The sequence below is a fragment of the Sardina pilchardus genome, chromosome 24 (genome assembly GCF_963854185.1).
Source record: "Sardina pilchardus chromosome 24, fSarPil1.1, whole genome shotgun sequence".
NCBI classification, from domain to species: Eukaryota; Metazoa; Chordata; class Actinopteri; order Clupeiformes; family Clupeidae; genus Sardina; species Sardina pilchardus.
The window spans coordinates 22,777,298-22,795,068 of NC_085017.1; the positions used below are offsets into that span (position 1 = coordinate 22,777,298).

The 17,771-nt window shown below is 41.0% G+C and overlaps 1 protein-coding gene across 1 annotated transcript; it reads right to left on the reverse strand.

The window, feature by feature from the left end:
• Positions 1 to 7,113: 7,113 nt before the first annotated feature.
• Positions 7,114 to 17,158, reverse strand: zc3h12ab (zinc finger CCCH-type containing 12Ab). The gene is made up of 6 exons (XM_062529904.1): positions 16,831 to 17,158; positions 15,614 to 16,145; positions 13,501 to 13,640; positions 10,711 to 10,945; positions 9,695 to 9,795; positions 7,114 to 9,551 (listed from the first exon to the last, which is right to left on the reverse strand). Exons 2-6 carry the CDS (start codon positions 16,120 to 16,122, stop codon positions 8,473 to 8,475), a joined length of 2,064 nt encoding a protein of 687 aa, XP_062385888.1. The 5' UTR covers positions 16,123 to 16,145; positions 16,831 to 17,158; the 3' UTR covers positions 7,114 to 8,472.
• Between the last annotated feature and the right edge of the window lie 613 nt (positions 17,159 to 17,771).

Sequence of the window (17,771 nt, forward strand, 5' to 3'; positions counted from 1 at the left end):
GCAAACCAGAATAATCACTGCCATTTTTGGATTCAGATTTAAAGCTCCCCATAATACCTGGAGGCCAAAGCCAGTAAGAGATGATCAGAAATTTGTATGAAGCTGTAGTCTGGTTTTCCGCATACTAAACTCAATCTTTTAAGATTGAACATTAGTCTGGCGAGGCTTCACTTTGTTTCTACTGCACTTCGCGTCGCTTAAGTTTAGTTTTGGGCGCATCACCAGCCAATAGCGTGCCATGACTAGAGTATGGCCGTTTCTGATTGGAGCCAAAGATTCTGGCAGTAAACAGCGAAAATAGATCTACTGGTATCCAGCCTGAGCTGCCAGGCGAAATTTGAATTCCCCGGAAGTTCAGGCAGGGTTCACCTAGCCTAATGAAGCTGTCAAACTTGAATTTCCCCTTGGGGATCAATAAAGTATCTATCTATCGATCATAGAACTCTTGATCATTTAAAATTACATTTTAAATGCTATGCAAAGATTTTACATTTTACAGTATAAGATGATAAGATTTCACAGTCAAACAACGACTTAAGGGTAAAGCAAGACGTCAGCTAATTTAAATGGATAAAGTTGTGAATGACCCACAAAACTAGCTGCAACATTAATGTTAACTGGTGTAATCCTGCAGTTTTATAGCCCGACCAGCCAGACCTACATCAAGATGTAGGGTCTGGGAACTCACCGTTGGCAGGGCTCAATCGGAGGAGTGGGATAAAGAGTTGTCTTTCAAATTCCCTCTCCACACAATAGGATAGCGCTAAACTAATCATCTTCTTGTTTTCAAGTAGCAGGATGCTTAATGGTCGCAACTTCTGGTCGTATGTCAGTCATCATTATGTTAAGCCCGCCCACTGACTCTATACACGATGTGATTGGTTCGGTGGTTTCTGCCTGAGCCCAGCTCCCAAGTCAAACGGAGAGTTGCTAGACTGCCCCGCTGCCGCTAGGAGCGTCTAGATTTCTAGGCTAGCATTTTTATGGAATGTAGCAAAATAGCCATTAACATTAGAAATGCAGTGAACTGCGAAAAGGTCCAGAACTTGAAAAGGTTCCTCAATAGCCTTACCTTCAGAATAGGATCTTGTAAGAACCTGTTGAAGGTTCCACGCTTTAAGGGTTCCTCCACAGTTTCACAAGTTAAGTTTAAAAGGCTCTTTTTAATCTGTCTTTCTCTCTCTCACACACACACACACACAAACACACACACACACACACACACACACACACACACACACACACATACACACACCACACCACACCACTGTTCTTGTTTTGTTACCTAGAGGGTAATATTGCATGGGATTAGTAACACTTTGGTGTTTCTCATGACGTTTTGAGAGATTTACAGCAAACGTTCGGGAAATTTGTGGGAAACAAATGTGTTCAGAGAATATTGCCACAGGTTTGCCAATGTTGGTTGCTTCAGGCAAACTTCCAGCAACTGCATTTCTATAATGGTGTGTGTGCCAAGAGAAATTCTGCATCTCAGGTTGTGATCAAGCAATGCTGTTGTTTTATGCATCACAGGGGAACTACACCAAGGGCATAACTGAAGCATTCCGTTCGTGACGTGTAAAATCCATTTTAGAAGACTGGTCTATTTTTTTTTCTTTTTCGAATGTACGCGCCACGTGCATTGCGTCTTTTTTTTTAATTTTTTTTTTTTAGTAAGTTTATTTCTTACAGGGACCATGTACAGATCATATTAATCACTTAAAAGCGAAAAGATACACTGTACCAGATTTAGCTATAAGCTATTTTCCATCTGCAGTCCCAGGGTCTGGTGTAGCTGCTTCCATTGATTATAGTGATTATTATTATTATTGTTTTAAGTATATATTTTGGCCTTTTTTACCTTTATTAGGCCTACTATAGGACAGTGAAGAGGTCGACAGGAAACAAGTGGGAGAGAGAGATGGGGTGGGATAGGGACATGACCGCAGGCCGGATTCGAACCTGGGACCTGGGATATGTTAGGAGCGCTCTGAATAGTTTAGGTTCAAATGTATGACAACCTAGAGAACAATACAGGCGGAGGTCTGCACTCTCTGAGTGTTTTTCTAGTTTCCTCTGTTATGAACAAGTACGCCCTTTTCACATCATGATGTGAAACTGTATACACTGAAAAAAAATCCATTAAAAAAGGAAACACAGAAAAAAAATTACTGGCAGGAAATTGTTTGTACAATTTCCATGCTTTGTATATTTCATACCTTCACTCCTGTAAAAGTACATCATTTTCTACCAATACATCTTTATGGATTCTTTCAAATTTGTCAAATACATGGACCAAAAGTATTATTAATATTATTATTAATATATTATTATTATATATATATGATTAATATCACACAACTGTGTTGATATTTGTTAAAGATGTAATATGTCATCCATATGAGCAGAAAATTGATTAAAAAAAGGAAGTGGATTTGAGTCAGTATACAGTAGTTGTCCTTAGATGAAATCTGTCCCTAATCTTGGCCAGATCTTTTGCACTTCACTGCCGTCCTCTGCAGCGTTTCACATTTCAGCCTCAGAAAAGCTCAGCAGTAACAGGAAGCGGCTAGGACACTGCTCAGAGGAAACTGACAGATATGAAGATATATATTGCTGCTGTGGCTCTCAGGTTACCATTAGAAGGGAAAACTACGTCAATAGTGCATTCTGCAACTCAAACATGTCACAGAAAGATTTATTACACTCACACATGTATTACTACTCGCTGATGGCAGACATTTTATGAGACGTGTTGATGACTGATGGTGGACGAATAGTTTGATGTGTATAGGTAGATAGTTTTATGCAGTGTTTCCCAACCTTTTTCCCTTGAAGGCCCCCTTGCCTGTGTCTAAGACAAGCCAGGGCCCCCTTCTCGAACTCCTACCCGCATACACACATAAGACACTGTTTCATTTAACAATCGGGGTCTGAGGATGAATTACCAATGCCTAGCCTAGCCCGTCCTGAAGGTTGCTTACGCAAGTTCAGAGGTCAGAGGTAATCTAATTGGGTGTGTTATTGGGATTTCATACATTTAATGTGCGCAAATATAATTTTGGTGACCTCGCAACCTCAGCCCAGGCAACATTTTGTGCGGACCCCCTGCAATCTCTGGCGGCTTCGAATGGGGTCCATGGGACCCACTGGTTTAATAGATGTTGATGGGATGTTTAAAAACCATTTGTTAAACTTGTCTAGATATAATGGGTTTACATGCACAGAAAAAATCGGAGTAAAGCATACTCAACGTTTTCAGAATTCTAGAATATCTCAGTTTACATGCCAATAAACACACAGAAATCCAATTTCTTGATGACCTTTGTGCCTATTTTTCATTCATTCACTTCAACTCAATCATCCGTTTTCTTCAGCAGGAAAAAATAGAATCACAAGTCAAATATAGCAACAAAACAAAAGCAAAAAAACAATTACTGGATCACTTGCGATTGTAAAAAGCAACATATATATTTGTTGTGTGTGTGTGTGTGTGTGTGTGTGTGTGTGTGTGTGTGTGTGTGTGTGTCTGGGTGCGTTGTGCCTTTTGAATCATAATTCACACCTCTGGCCCACACTTTGCATATAGTGGTTTGAATGATGTGTATTTTCGTATGTGGCAATTGATCATAGCGTCATACCCTTGGGCTAGATTTCACACCTCTTATGGTTAATCTGGTTAGTATCACCTGTGTTTATACTGTCAAAGAAAAAAGCTATAACATCAATACAGGGGTGTGGTGGTACAGCAACTAATGTTTAGACATGTGCTGTGCCAACACTGGGGACTGCAGTTTCAGAAGTTGTAGAGTGCTGTTACTGGTCTTTGTATACAGAGGCTGTAGGCAATACCAATGTATGTCCTAGCCACAATGCATTACGTATTACAATGTGTGTTGATGCTATATCCAAAGCAGAATTAATTCATTCTGAATTAATTAGTTCATCATGCATTGGTTATTCAGGGCAGATTGACTTATCATTAATTGACAATTGCTCTGTCGCTAGTTTGGAGTTTAACACTGTTTTAAACTACAACTCCCAACACAAACTCCAGTTTAAAACTGTGTTAAACTCCAAACTAGCGAGCGATTGCCCCTAAGTCTTATACAGCAATGGCTTGACTTTACAAACAAAACAAAACAAAAACAAGATGCTGGATGGAGTGGTGTGACTTGTCAGTGTATCCGAAACCTACTGTAGCACACTTAATTAATTATAATAAATTATAACAATAATTGAACAAAAAAACAAACATGTTCTTCATATTTTTATAGAAAACAAAGCATTAAGGATCACACAACTTGGAAACATGTTGATTAAGGCCAACGTAGATCATCTGCTTTTAGCTTTTTTGATGCCATATCAACACAGCATCATCTGTATCGATAGGCCTACTTATTGATACAGCAGTACATCACATTATTATATTTTGAGTACTGCCCTACCTGTTATATAACACACTGAAGCTGTTTTGAGCCAACACAAAACAATTGTTTTAAGTTGAGGAACATCCAGGCAACTTCCAGGCAATTTTCCTGTCGAGTCAGTCTATACCCCTCCACCTCAACACCCTTGCTCTAAGGCAGGTCTATGGGTCATAGTTGCTGGACACAGAGGTGAAACAAGGACATAATTCCTGAAGGCAACATTCCTGAGTGTGTCAGCCTGTGAAAATGAAAGGATGTGAGTTCTTTGTAGTTACCACCATCATTAGAGAATTAATTTACTATGCCTCCTGTCCTATCTGATGTCTTCAGTGACCTCCATGCTACGCCACACCGCAGGGGGATGGGGTCCAAGGCCTGTTGTACACATATACATTTTCTTTTTAACTCAGCACTTAGTTTTGCATAGTAGTTTAAAATGATTCTTTGAGATTCCTCATTTGTCTGAGAGGTAGGAGGAACAGGGAAGGCTTGAGGCACCGGTGTCCTCTTTTCTGGTTTGACCTTGCTGGAATGTTCCATCAAAAGGTTAAAAAAACCAGTCCTCAAGTTCATTACTGTATCTTCACATCTGCAAAGTATCATTCAAATTTATGACAGTGATGATCTAAGCATTTCACGGGCAGTTCACACAATATGCAAATCATAGAGTGAGACTGAAGCAAAACAAATTTTTGAAGAAGCTGATGAAGTAGTTTTCCAGATCTTATACCAAGTAGTGGTATTTTTTTTATTATTTTTTTTTATGTTTTTCTCTCTCCATTTGTTTTGAACACTGCAAAAAAAAATTACAAACTTAGCTGTTATTTTAGAAAATCTACTGAGTATTGTTTTAGTACGAGTAGACTTTTAGAACACATTTTCTAGATTTAGACAAATTAGCTTGTTTTCAGGATGAGATGTCTTTATAATGAGTCACTCTTCTTAAATTCAGTCAAATGATTTTAAGAAAGGCGCTTGGTAAGTTTCATACTGAAAACAATACCAACTACTTTTTTTGATCTTGATATAAGATTAATAACACTTCGGGTTTTTTTATTTTATTAGAGAAGCAGTTTTTTTTAATCCTTATTTTGTATTGATTTTAAACAACCAACATTCTTTCAACACATGTATTCAAATACAACAGAAAGATATCCTTCTTGCCCATCTCCAACGACCCACCCACCAACGTTGAGCCATCTGGTGATAAAGAGAAGCAGTTTTTGCAGTGAAGGCACTCTGTATGTATACAATATGTCTGACGCAGCTTTGCTCAAACCCTCATGGTGATACTGCTGCACTTATGTGGGCTTGTTTTGAAAACGACATAGTTGCTGTTTTCGTTTGTTTGTTTGTTTGTTTTTTACTGTCAGATAAAGAAAATTGTTTTTCTAAAATGTGACAGCCTAGAACAATACAAGAGTACAGTTTACGATTTGTTGTTTTAGAGGTTTGCACGCCGAAGAGAGATCAAGACTTGGAAGAGAGTGAAGAGAGGCTGTGTGCTCTGTTAATTTGCATATTGCTAGTCAGTAGAGCAGAGGTCAATTTCTCCTCATACCTGTCACAACATTCCATCTCAACAGCAGAGGGAAGTCAACTTCCTTAAATCAATGGCATTTCTCCATTTTAAAATGTTGTGACTCCCCGGTTGTGATTTTACAATTTCTGGACCCCTGGTAGACTTTAATGTCCTCTTGGGATCTGAAACAGCAGAAGCTTGAAGCTAAGAATTCAAGAGAGGACATCTGAAGTTCACTGAAAGAGATTGATTGGCTAGTCCTAAAGTACAAGATATGGATTCTTGTACTAATGCTTCTGTATGCACTGGAGCAAAAATAAGTAATATGTCTTGAAGTAAAAGCTTCCGTAAGTACACCAACAGATAGTAGTCAAGTAGTTTAATAGTCCTTTTATTTAGTTTGTTCAACAAAGGGCACTGTTCCAATAGTATCAAAGTAATACAACATAAGAGTCTGTGCAGACAAAGTCCATAATAATAGTAGCTAACAGTTAAATATAAATCAATTTCATTCCAGACGTTACATTTTTGTAGTTTATTAAGTTAAAAGATAAAAAAAACAAAACATCTGACAAGGTAACAATAATTATTGTTTATTATTCTAGGACATTTAATAATTGAAGCAAAGTTGAAGTGAATTACGTGTGAATAAGTTGTGTTGTGCTGTTGGCCTATGTCCTATTGTGATGCGCTATTTGGAACGTGCATTATTTAAGCAATAAGCCCCGAGAGGCCGTGGGTTATACTGTATAATCGAACAGCTAAGGGGCGTTGTTAGGCACGACGCGAAGCGGAGTGCCTAAAACCCCCTTAGCTGTTCGATTATACAGTATAACCCACGGACTCGAGTGGCTTATTGCTTTTCTAAAACGGTTACTACGTCGTTCTAGCAAGATTTCATGAAACGAAGGCACAGCAACGACAATGTAACGATGTATCCATAGATAATCTTTCTTCCGCCAAGAAATATATTCCCTCCTTATGAATGGTTGCCATGCAACAACAAGACGCAGCCACTGCTAGTTTTGTGCTAGCGCATTACTATAGAACGAAATGCGGTCAAGGTGTGAGTTTATCATGATATTTACAACGGCATCGAACGCGATTCAGCCAATCACAATCAAGGACCGGAACTATCCGTTTTAGAATTTTTCGATAATACGCACGGCTATGAAGAAGTTAGTTTTTTTGGGTTTATCACACTTGAATATTAATTCGCCAATGTGAATGTAACGGTAAAAACAGAAACTTTGTATCTAAGACAGCGGCAATATCAACGAAAATTATAGTAGCAGTGGTATAAGCGGGATAATCAACTCCGCGCTGTGCGTTTCTAGGAAAATAATGCACTTATCGAAGTGTAAAGGCCTTATTACCACTTCGAACGTGCATAATTTTCCTAGAAACACACGGCGCGTCATTGATTATCCCTTACATATTCTATTCTATTCTATTCTATCAAACTGCACCAAAAGCTAGGACCCACAGGGCAAATACTTGTCTACCTGTTCATGGACTGTTGCCTGAGCAACACAATACGGCACATAGTGCCAACAAACTGAACAAATAAACATTTTCTGGTACAAAGCAAACATACACCAGTTTTGTTTTCAAATAGTTCTTACGCACTATAGCGTCACAGTCAAAAAATAAGGCTCGCTACAGAAACGAAGCATTGACGAGAACATGTTTCTCGACTAGTTTTAAAGGCAGGCTGTGGCTGAGAAATTCTGATCACACTGAATGCAGACCTTACTGCAAAATGTGCGAATGTGTTCAACCAAAACAAGGACCACAGTGAGGCAATAGAAAATGCCATTTGCAGTGTGTTTGTTTACAACTGGAAATCACGTTGCCAGGACAACATGACAGTTTCACTAACGCACTCTATACCAAACTTCTTGTGTCTAATGACACAATTTGCGTCAACAGGTCTTTGCTTTATCTGCACGTGCTTTTCAGAAGCAATGGTTCTGCTTTCAGACCAGTCAGTAAATGACAGATAAATCTTGTGGAGGCAAGTCTTTTACGTCTCCGAGGCCTTTGGCATGTGGAAACAAGTAGGAAAATCACCACGCTGGAATATTTCCTGAGATCTCTTCATCATGATTAAAAAGAGAATCATTTATGTCCCATGAGTGCTCTTTGAATGTAGCAACGGATTAGAATAAATATAATATGACATCTTAAACCATATACCTCTCAAGTTTTTTTGAAGATTACTCCAAAACTAGTTTCCTATGAAAATATACTTTTAAAAGTGGCAAAGTGTTGCATAACGTTGTCTGACTTCGGTGTCATGCAGACTGCAGCAAGTGGAAGCAGCAATATTCTTTTAAATTGTGGCTGATCCTTCCTTCCATCATTTGCACAGACCCAACTAAGCCTGAAAATTCAGTTAACTGCTAAGACAAATCCTCCAAAAGTCATTTCTGACCATGGCCTGACCACAGTTCCACGTATATTGTAAAATGACTTCCAGAGAAAGTCACCATGAGGAGGACAACGTCATCCCCCTACTCACAAGATCCCTTCCTGGGATTGTAGAGTTAGGATCTCTGCTGCCAATCTTTGGGGGTCAAGCAGTTGAGGGAACATGTCCATAGCTCGGTCCACCAAACGACCGTTAAAGATGGCCATCAGCTTCTTGCGCACTTCCTCTCGGGTTCCTGATCCGGGGGGGCTGGAGCGTGCCGGGGGTGGCATGGGGCCCCCCCAGGAGTGGTGCTGAATTGGCTCCCTGTGGACAGACTGGGTATACCCCTGGGGGTACGGGGCAGACCAGTGGCCAGGATGGTGCACAAAAGAGTGCCCGGGTTGCTGAGAACCATAGGCAGTCATGTTGTGTTGTGGCAGGCTGGCAGCGTGCTGCTGGCTAGCATACGGAGGATAGCAAGGCTGTGGGAAATAGGACATGTCCAAGCCGTGAGAGCCAGCCGAGCCTGGGACGTGGTTGGGGTTGGGGTACCGCAGGTTAGCCTGGGGCTGGGTGGGGGCAGGGGGCATGGGGGGAGGTAGGTGGGGGAAACAGGGGCAGGACTGGCTGCTGTTGCAGGGGGGAGGGGGGTAGTACTGCCCCCTGTTCTGAAGGGACCTGGGCTTCATGGGATCTCCAGGGTGGTGGCGCTCAGGGTGCCCCTCGTAGGAGCCCAGACCCGAGTCCAGATACTCAGGGGAACCGTTGGCGAAGGAGTCCGCACTGGCTAATGACAGACTGCGGTTAGAGTTGGGATTGTGACTGTGGCTGTGAGTGTGAGTGTGGCTGTGGCTGTGGCGCTCTTTCTTCAGACAATGTTTCCTGCTTTTTTCTGTTTTCTGCGGAGATCCCACCAACACCAGCATGTTCTCGCTGGCCTCGGCTCTCCACTGGGGAACCGGCGCCCCCGGCGGGTCCAAGTGCAGTTTATTCTCCAGGATCTCCTCCAGTGGTGGGCTGTGGCCGGCTCGGACACTCGCCGGAGAGGAGTATTTGTGGGGAGTTGCCGACGAGGCGGGCTTCTTGGCCTTCTCGCGTAGCTCGTCTGCCAGGGTGCGGTTAGACTGCTTTGGCCTCTCCGGGTGACTGAACTTACACTTGATTCCATATGTACATTTTTTACCTAAAGTGTGAATAAAAGAAAGAGGCAAGAAGTTGTCAGACTTTTTTGTGGGGAGAAAAAAAGATTAGACAAGATGGCTAAAATAAGGCATTACAAGGGAATGGTACAAGCCCTTTCATTTCAAATGGATATCGTGCCCTCACCATAAGGACATGGATTCCGCTTGATAACTCGTGGGGTTTTCCGTAGGAAGTTCTCTAGAGTTGGACCGCGGCGTCCCAAAGGGTCATCCGGAACCATGAACCTGTGAGGACAATAACACAAGGAAGGTATTTCAATTAATACAGCAATAATAAAGTTTTAAAAAATAGAAAAAGTAAAATCTTTGCTGAAAACAGTTGTTTGGAAAAATCAAGGGGATGGTTTACATAGTCTGTTGAAGCCAGAGCAGGAGGAATGTGTAAATGTTTTAGTCACAGGTAAAGACATTATATCCTTACTGTCAAGATGGATTGGGAAAATGCCAATATTATTAGGGTACATGCTGGCATAAGACTGGTCCAATTGTTTCAAAATTAAACTGAAATCTATACTCATTAACATGCAAGAGCTTGAAACGGTCTCTAAAGCCCAATTCACACCAAAGATTCCCGACGCGACGAGACGGAGCTGCAGCGGTGTGAATTAGAAGTTACACGTAGTTGCAAGCCTTCGCAAGCCGTCGCAGAGCATTAAACATGTTGAGTCGCAGTCGCAAGGTTTTAGAACGTCGCGGCCCGTCTCGTCTCGTCGGGAATCTTTGGTCTGAAGTTGAACCCTACTTAATGGAACATGGTGCATAAATATGGTCTGGTTATACCAGGATACTCTTTCCCTTTTCCAGTAAAAGATAAGCAGTGCACTTCTATAAAAAGCACAAAAAATAAAAGAGGTTTTTGTGCAACACCTATAACTAACTGGCATATCAACTTGACTGATTGATTGAACATTTTCATTGATGTTTCTGAAATATAGGATGTACCTTATAAAACATTAATTAATTAATAAAATGTCACATTAACACATTAAATCCTCAGGGCTTATTCCCATTGTGGTCCTTGGTGATGAATCATTCCATTACACCAACTGGCCAACGCGGAGTGGGAACCGCCCTCATGATACAATTATCGGGTGAAGCTTGAATCATTAATAGTTAAACAACTGAAGTGAAGTGACTAACCTGTCATTAACGAACGAGTACATGAGCAGTCTGTCCTCGATGAAGCGCTTCCACTCCGGTTTCTCACCCTGCAGGTCACGGTATGTGTCGTTGGAGACAATAATGCCATCCGACTCGCACGCCAACTTGACAATGAAGCGGTCATCGTAGCACACAACGCGTTTGCCCGCTACACGCCGCGATGGCGTGAACACCAGGATTTTCCTCTTCTCCAGCTCCCTCAAAATATGTTGATCTGCAGAAAGGTGGAGATGGTATCAATAAAACAGCAAAAACTGATAGACTGATTAAATAAACTGATGAATATGCCAGTTCAACATTATATTGCAATCAAATTGTAAATAGGCTTACATAATTTACAGCAGAGTATCTTTTTTTGAGTGCAAGATAACTTTTAAAAGAAGCTCTCCCAATCAGGTCAAACATGTCGGTTTGACAGAATCCTGAAATATCTTTCAATGACCTTTAAGGAAAACCTAGTCGTAAAACATGTTCAGATTGCTTATAGCTGTCCTCATACATAAGCTCTGACGGGTTGGGACTAGCCTATTTCCATTTATCCATGCAAGCAGATCATAAGACATTTCCCCTAAACAAACAGGTCTGTTTCTTAAAGGTGTCTCTGTGTAAAGACTGGGTAGACATTGCCAGTGTTAAAAATTCACTTTTTATTGATTAATAAATCACTCTATCACTTAACAATGGTTGTTTCAGTTCAAAGCTTCATTATCATTGAGTGCAGTGAAGTTAATAAAGTTAAAGTTAATGGATTACAGTATCAGTAAGTGTCAGAACTCAGATGCAAAATCCCTTTATGTCTGGAACAAATTACCCAAGTATCCTTAACCAGGGCTGTACACTGCGAGCACCTCGTCGCAAATGCGAGGAAATATATATTTGTGCTACTTGAAAATATGAAATGGGAGCACAGGTGCGAGTACTGAATTCAACCCTTTTATTCGCATTTTGCTCCTAAAAATCCACACCAAGTGGATCAAAGTATAGGCTAGTACAATTTTCGCGCATCTGTATACAAATTTCATGACAACTCTAACGCTCCTGGCTGGAAACTCACGCTTTCAGCATCAACCTCGCTGTCTCTCACACACGCAAGAAATGTCACTCCAAAACCATTCTTCTTTTTCTTCAATCTGTTCGTTATCAGTTGGTGACTTTGTAGCGATTAGCCTACCGTTGAAACGGCAAACCATGATAAGAATGTTGACTATATAGCCTACAATTACCGTGTTCATTTCAAATATTATTACTATCACGGTTGATAAACACGGTGTGGAAACCGTGTTAGCTTCACTCCAGCCTGCATTTGACATAGGCCTGGTTGACTTCTATGAGAGAAATCCGACTGATTCTGTTGTCTAAATGATGGATTTAACCACGATTTGGTGTAGGCTACACCTGCTTTAAAAAGGCGGAACATTTTCATTGCAAATGTGCGCATCATATAGCCACTCTGCGTCTTTGTATGGAGGTTACATTCACATTAATTCAATTCCACTAACGTTATCAGGAGAATACCGTAACGTTTTATTTTGAGCTCTGGTTGTCACTCATTGGACATAACAGATATAGCCTACCAAACTCCAAGACGAGTCATAGTAGACTAAGTTAAGCACCCAGCCAATTAAACATGACCAAGGAAAAAGTGACAACTCAGATGCCATGCCATGCTACCTAAATCATAGAAGTTAACGTTACTGGACAGTGGACACTCATCTTTTCTATTACACCAGAAATATTTGTCTTTACCTTTGTTCGTTTTTTGAACATTTAAGATATTTAATGAAAACATGATGTATCCTTGAACTATGCTTGACTCTTTTCCTAAAACCGAATGAAACCTAATTATGTTCACGTACATCTTAAAGTGACAGGCACCCAATTAGACCTACACACCACCCCTGTAATATCATTACAGTGTAATCAATATGAAGTATTCAGTTTACTGAATATTTTAAGCTATAAGTAATTATGCAGATCCTAAAATACTATAAATTGATAACAAAATGTATACAAGTTCTGAATTCAAAATATGAAATAGAAACAAGACAAGCCATTTTCTGTGTGTGTAGGGTTTGAGCAGAGACTATGATTGCCACTGCTGTGAATGATCTGTATCCTGCTTAAGGCAAGAAGGTTTTCAAGGAAATTTCATAGTGCTCCTAAATTTCTTTCTGTGCTCCTAAACTTTTTCATTTAGGAGCACCTGTGCTCCTAGTGAAAAAGCTTAGCGTACAGCCCTGATCCTTAACTCTGATAACACAACACAGCTGTCATGTGAACACTTACTGTACAGGATAATTATTACAGATGCACATTTCCGTGACATGAACTGGTGTGACAGAAATGAGTGATCTCAGGTTCCCTTCAAATCTTGCCGTGCAGTGTTATCATTGCTACCATGCAGGATTACAGACGGGTTGTAACACTACCAAGGTCATTGGCTCAACACCCAGAGAGGACACAAACTGATAAAAGACTTTGCACTTCAAGTCGCTTGGATAAAAGTCCCAAGTTGACATAAGGGACGGAAGTGATTCCCTTGTAAAGAAGAAACATAACAGGCTTCCCTTGTATCATTCTCTGGTAGTTGTTCTTATTGTTGTCATATTAATAACGTCTTCTTCTCTGCAATGTAGCTTGAATGCTATTCCTCATTTTCGTAAGTCGCTTTGGATAAAAGTGTCTGCTACACGAAAAACTATGTAAATGTAAACGTAAACTCATGGTTTACAATAACATTTACAAAAGTGACTTGCAAACGTAACTCACCGGTGATGGGTACGTCGGGTCTGGGCTGCTCTCTTCTCCACAAGGGGACAAACACAGTGATGTCAGTGTGACCTCTGTCAAGGAAGAAGTTCACAGCCAGCTGGATTCCCAGACAGGAAAACACCACCTTGTTTCCATGACTGTAAAGAGAGAGGACAGGAGCAGAAAGTGATGCTTCCCTCTTGTATGTATGTTATCTTATCAAGCACAATGGTAATCATCACAATACTAGTTGAAATGCGCTAGTTGAAAAATAATTTCTCTCTCTTCAGTTGCAGCTGCTTCTGCTTTTGAGCTAAACTGTCCACCATCTACAAATTAAATGCTGAAGCTTTTGAGATCATTGGAAGAGATATGGATATAATAAGCCCAGATAGACACTCTGTCTCAAACCAACTACATCCGTGAGTATACTTTCGCGCAGCACCCTATGTGCCCTGTGTGCTTACTGGCATAGTGTGCACATTTTAACAGATTAGTGTCGTCTCATATCAAACGCTAACCTTCAGTGTGAACGCCCTCACACACTCAAATTAAGTATTTTAAGTGCAGAAGTGCAATTGAGACACAGTGACAGTGTGCACACATAAAAAGACGTCATGAGTTGTATCATATATCATGTCCTTCAAACAACGCCAATACCCCTGGAAAGAATAGTCTGATTTGCATGTTCAAAGATTTGCATACTGAGTCAAGAAGGCACACCTTCCATTGAAATAGGGCCAAGGCGGTGATCAGGTTTGTGGCCGACGCAAAGGTTAGTGTCAGCCAAGGGCGAAAAAGAAAATTGAACATCACCAAACCCCCTCAACACTCAAAAAATATGGCACTATACATGAATCTCTTGCAAAAGGAGTAAAAAAAAAACTAAAACCCAGGAACCAATCACAAAGTGCAGGCGGGGAGGGGAAGCAGGGAATTTATTTATTTATTTTGAAGAGACAGCAATCATCCCCTCAGTTTTGATGATCAATGAAACTTCCAACTAACCACATCACGTGCCAACTAACCAGAGCCATGTGAAGAGATGGTGCAATCTCGCATTCACTCTGATAGGAACAGTTGAATATATCTAAAATGTTTGAACATTTCGCCTACTGTAACAACCATCACAAACTAGACTAGTTTCTTCCGTAGACCATCTCCCATTCACCCTGACGTTAGATATGATGTGTATCAACCAGCTCAACTGCTAACGCACTACTCAACTTGTTTTCACTACTAAATTGTCATTGTAAATTGTAAAAAAATAAATAACTTTACGTGACACACATCAAATCACACAAATCTACCTTTGGGCATGTAGACCTATCCCTTGTAGACAGTAAATGTATCCCTAAGGTGTCCTAAACATGCTGGGATTTTAACTGTCTTGTGTCTGTGAGCTACAATGTGAAGAGGTTTTTGTGACTAAATCTGAGGAATTAACATAAATTGCTCTAAAGGCAGCAAGATATAATGTAAGGCCTACATAAGCTGTTTTACAGGGTTTTTTTTCTAATTGTGTTTGTTTTTTAGTGTTTATATTGTCAAGTTAATACTAATAAGTGACTTTGTAACAGTATATAACACTACAGTGTAATTATTAGGCCTACATGTTAACTGGAAAATATGGAGAGTGCATGTTGGTCTGGTAGTTTAATTGGAAAATGTACCCAACAAGTCGGCCTAACCATCTGATCTGGGTTCCTGCGTCAATTAGGCCTATTGTTTATTCGTGGTTTCACTAATAATTAATCACATAACGTGCCATGCTACTTTTAGAGTGTTCGACTATTAGCCCAAAAGGTGTGAAGTAACTCATCAAAATAATAAAATCAAAATTGTAGAGGAGACCTAATAATAGCAAGAAAAATAGTTTGCGTTCTGCGGACGTTTAGTTCATCTCCAGTTCTAACACATTGAATCGTTTATTTTTGCTTTTCGTAATCTCATCCATCTCTCTCATTAATTTTATTCAGGCAAGTTTAAAATAGGATGGTGGTCCAGCAGTGATGGTCCAATATCTCGAAATCTGATTTGCAATCTGGTTTGCAATCTGGCCTTTTGCCCCCTCAAACACACACACACACACATTTTGAAAATGTATCATGCGTCCCTGATGTGTACCCACCTCATGGCAACATTACTCCCGTCGATAACGATCGGTTTCAGAGCATCACCATCCATACACTCATCCTGCTGTGTTGAAGCGCAGGCAATGGGTACACGGGGCAAACTGGCAGGCGATTTGTGCGAAGGAAGGCGGGGAGCCAAGCCAGAATAGTTCCTCTCCTCCTGCTCTACGCCCGCCAGCACGAGCTCCCCCAGGACGGTGTTGGTGTCCGAGTTAAGTCCCAGTTTCAGCCGCGCCGCATGCACCTGCGATGCGGAAAAACCCAGTTTGCGGAACAAGTTCAGCTGCACCTGAGACTCCTCATGGTCCGAGGTTATTTCTGGTTCGGGGCTAGAGCTGGCGCTGTCGGAGTTCATTCCTTCAGAGGCAGGAAAGGGATCCATCAGCGGAAGCGGGGTCGCCAGCATCCATGTGTCTGAATCACTGTTTTCTGACGTTGGTACGGTGGTTGCTGGACCACAGGAAAGGTTCCGCAGTTGTCCTACTCTTTCGTATGGGGCCAACATGAGTTGGTAACTTTTGGAGACACCTTTGGAAACATAATAAGCATAATTTTCACTTTAGACTCTTCACTATAGGCTACTGCAAATTAGGCTACCTCACCGCTTAGGCTATTCCTGAACACCTGAAGCCTAGTTGTCATCTAGACTAGGCTACTGACAGCACACACATCAAAGGAATACATTACGTTATTATATAACATTATTAAAACAAATTACAAAAAGCATTTATTTTGTGATTTTTAGCTGTAGGCCTAGATAGGCTAGTCTTACTTTCTCACCGAAACCCAGTTTAATGGGACTTTCCCCACACCGGCTTTCAAGTCTGGATGACAAACCTGGGGTTTCTGACTTTTCATTTCCTTTCCGTGGTCTTAACCGAAATTTTTTCATCACATGTCCGTCTCATTCATCACACACATTTGGCAAAACTGTGGCCAACCTTATGAATCCTTGAGACATGCCATTGATTAAATCTGGTTAAAAGTTCGTTGCGCAATGCGCATTGCCTACATGACATGCCATCCATTTCATCCACAACTATTACGAAATGTTGAGATCGGGATTCTATGAAGAGTTTAGTGGCATCACGAACATAAACATACAGCCTCACGTTACGGCTACGTGTTGCAGTGGTTTTGGGAAACAGAAACGGAAGTCTCAGTTAAGCCTTCGCTAAAACGACGAAACTGTTAAATCCAAGTTTCTACTCACCTTTAATATAAAAGTCACCTTCCTCCCCAACGTGGTGACAGGTCGGTCAGAGTCCCTAAACAAATTGTTGTCCTGCTGAAGCCTGTGTTTCCTCGTACAGTGTAATAAAACCTAGTCCCAACAAACTAAGATGACACCAACATCCAGGTACACTTTGCCACACCTTTTACACAGGAAGTATATAGACTCCTACTTCGGGTCCCCAAATGTAACGGCAGGTAAACACATCTCACCTTGTTTGCTACTTTTAGAATGATCTATTTCAGACTTTTAGTTCAATCAAAACAAGGGAGACGAGCCAACGACTGATCATTCGACAGGGACACGATGGCAGTGATGCCTTCTCGTTGACTGAGGTTTTCTACAGCGCACGAAGCGGTAGCCACTGAAATATGAGGAAGCCAGAGTCATTTGGGAATCCCCATAATTTCTGCATACTAGGTGAGAATTTTCCAACACGGACACAGGAACACTATCGCCCCCTGGTGTATGAATGTGTCTCTCCTGTTGGATAGAGGGATGGAAAATGTAACATGACAGAAAATGTAACTTGGTCGAAGGAGGAACCATTCAAATCATTCTGAAGCAGATTCCACATGGCCAGGGCAACTGCACAATTGTGAAAAATGGATGATCGACCAATCAATTGAGGCTATAGGCTAGTTGAATTCTGAATAGCCAACACTGTAAAGGGCAGCCAACTTGGTTTCCCAGCCACCAGGCGAATCATTGCATGTTATCAATGTCAATCTTCTTTTGCATTGAGTTCATGATGATTAGCAGTGAAATTTTGCACTGCCATTCTCTCTGTCTCTCTCTGTTAATCTCCAAAGTATATGCTCAGAAGATTTTCAGGGGGAAATCTCCTCATATCATGGGCTTATGATAGCTTAAATGTTTGTTTATGTCTACTTCCTCATTTTGGAAATTGGGATCTATAT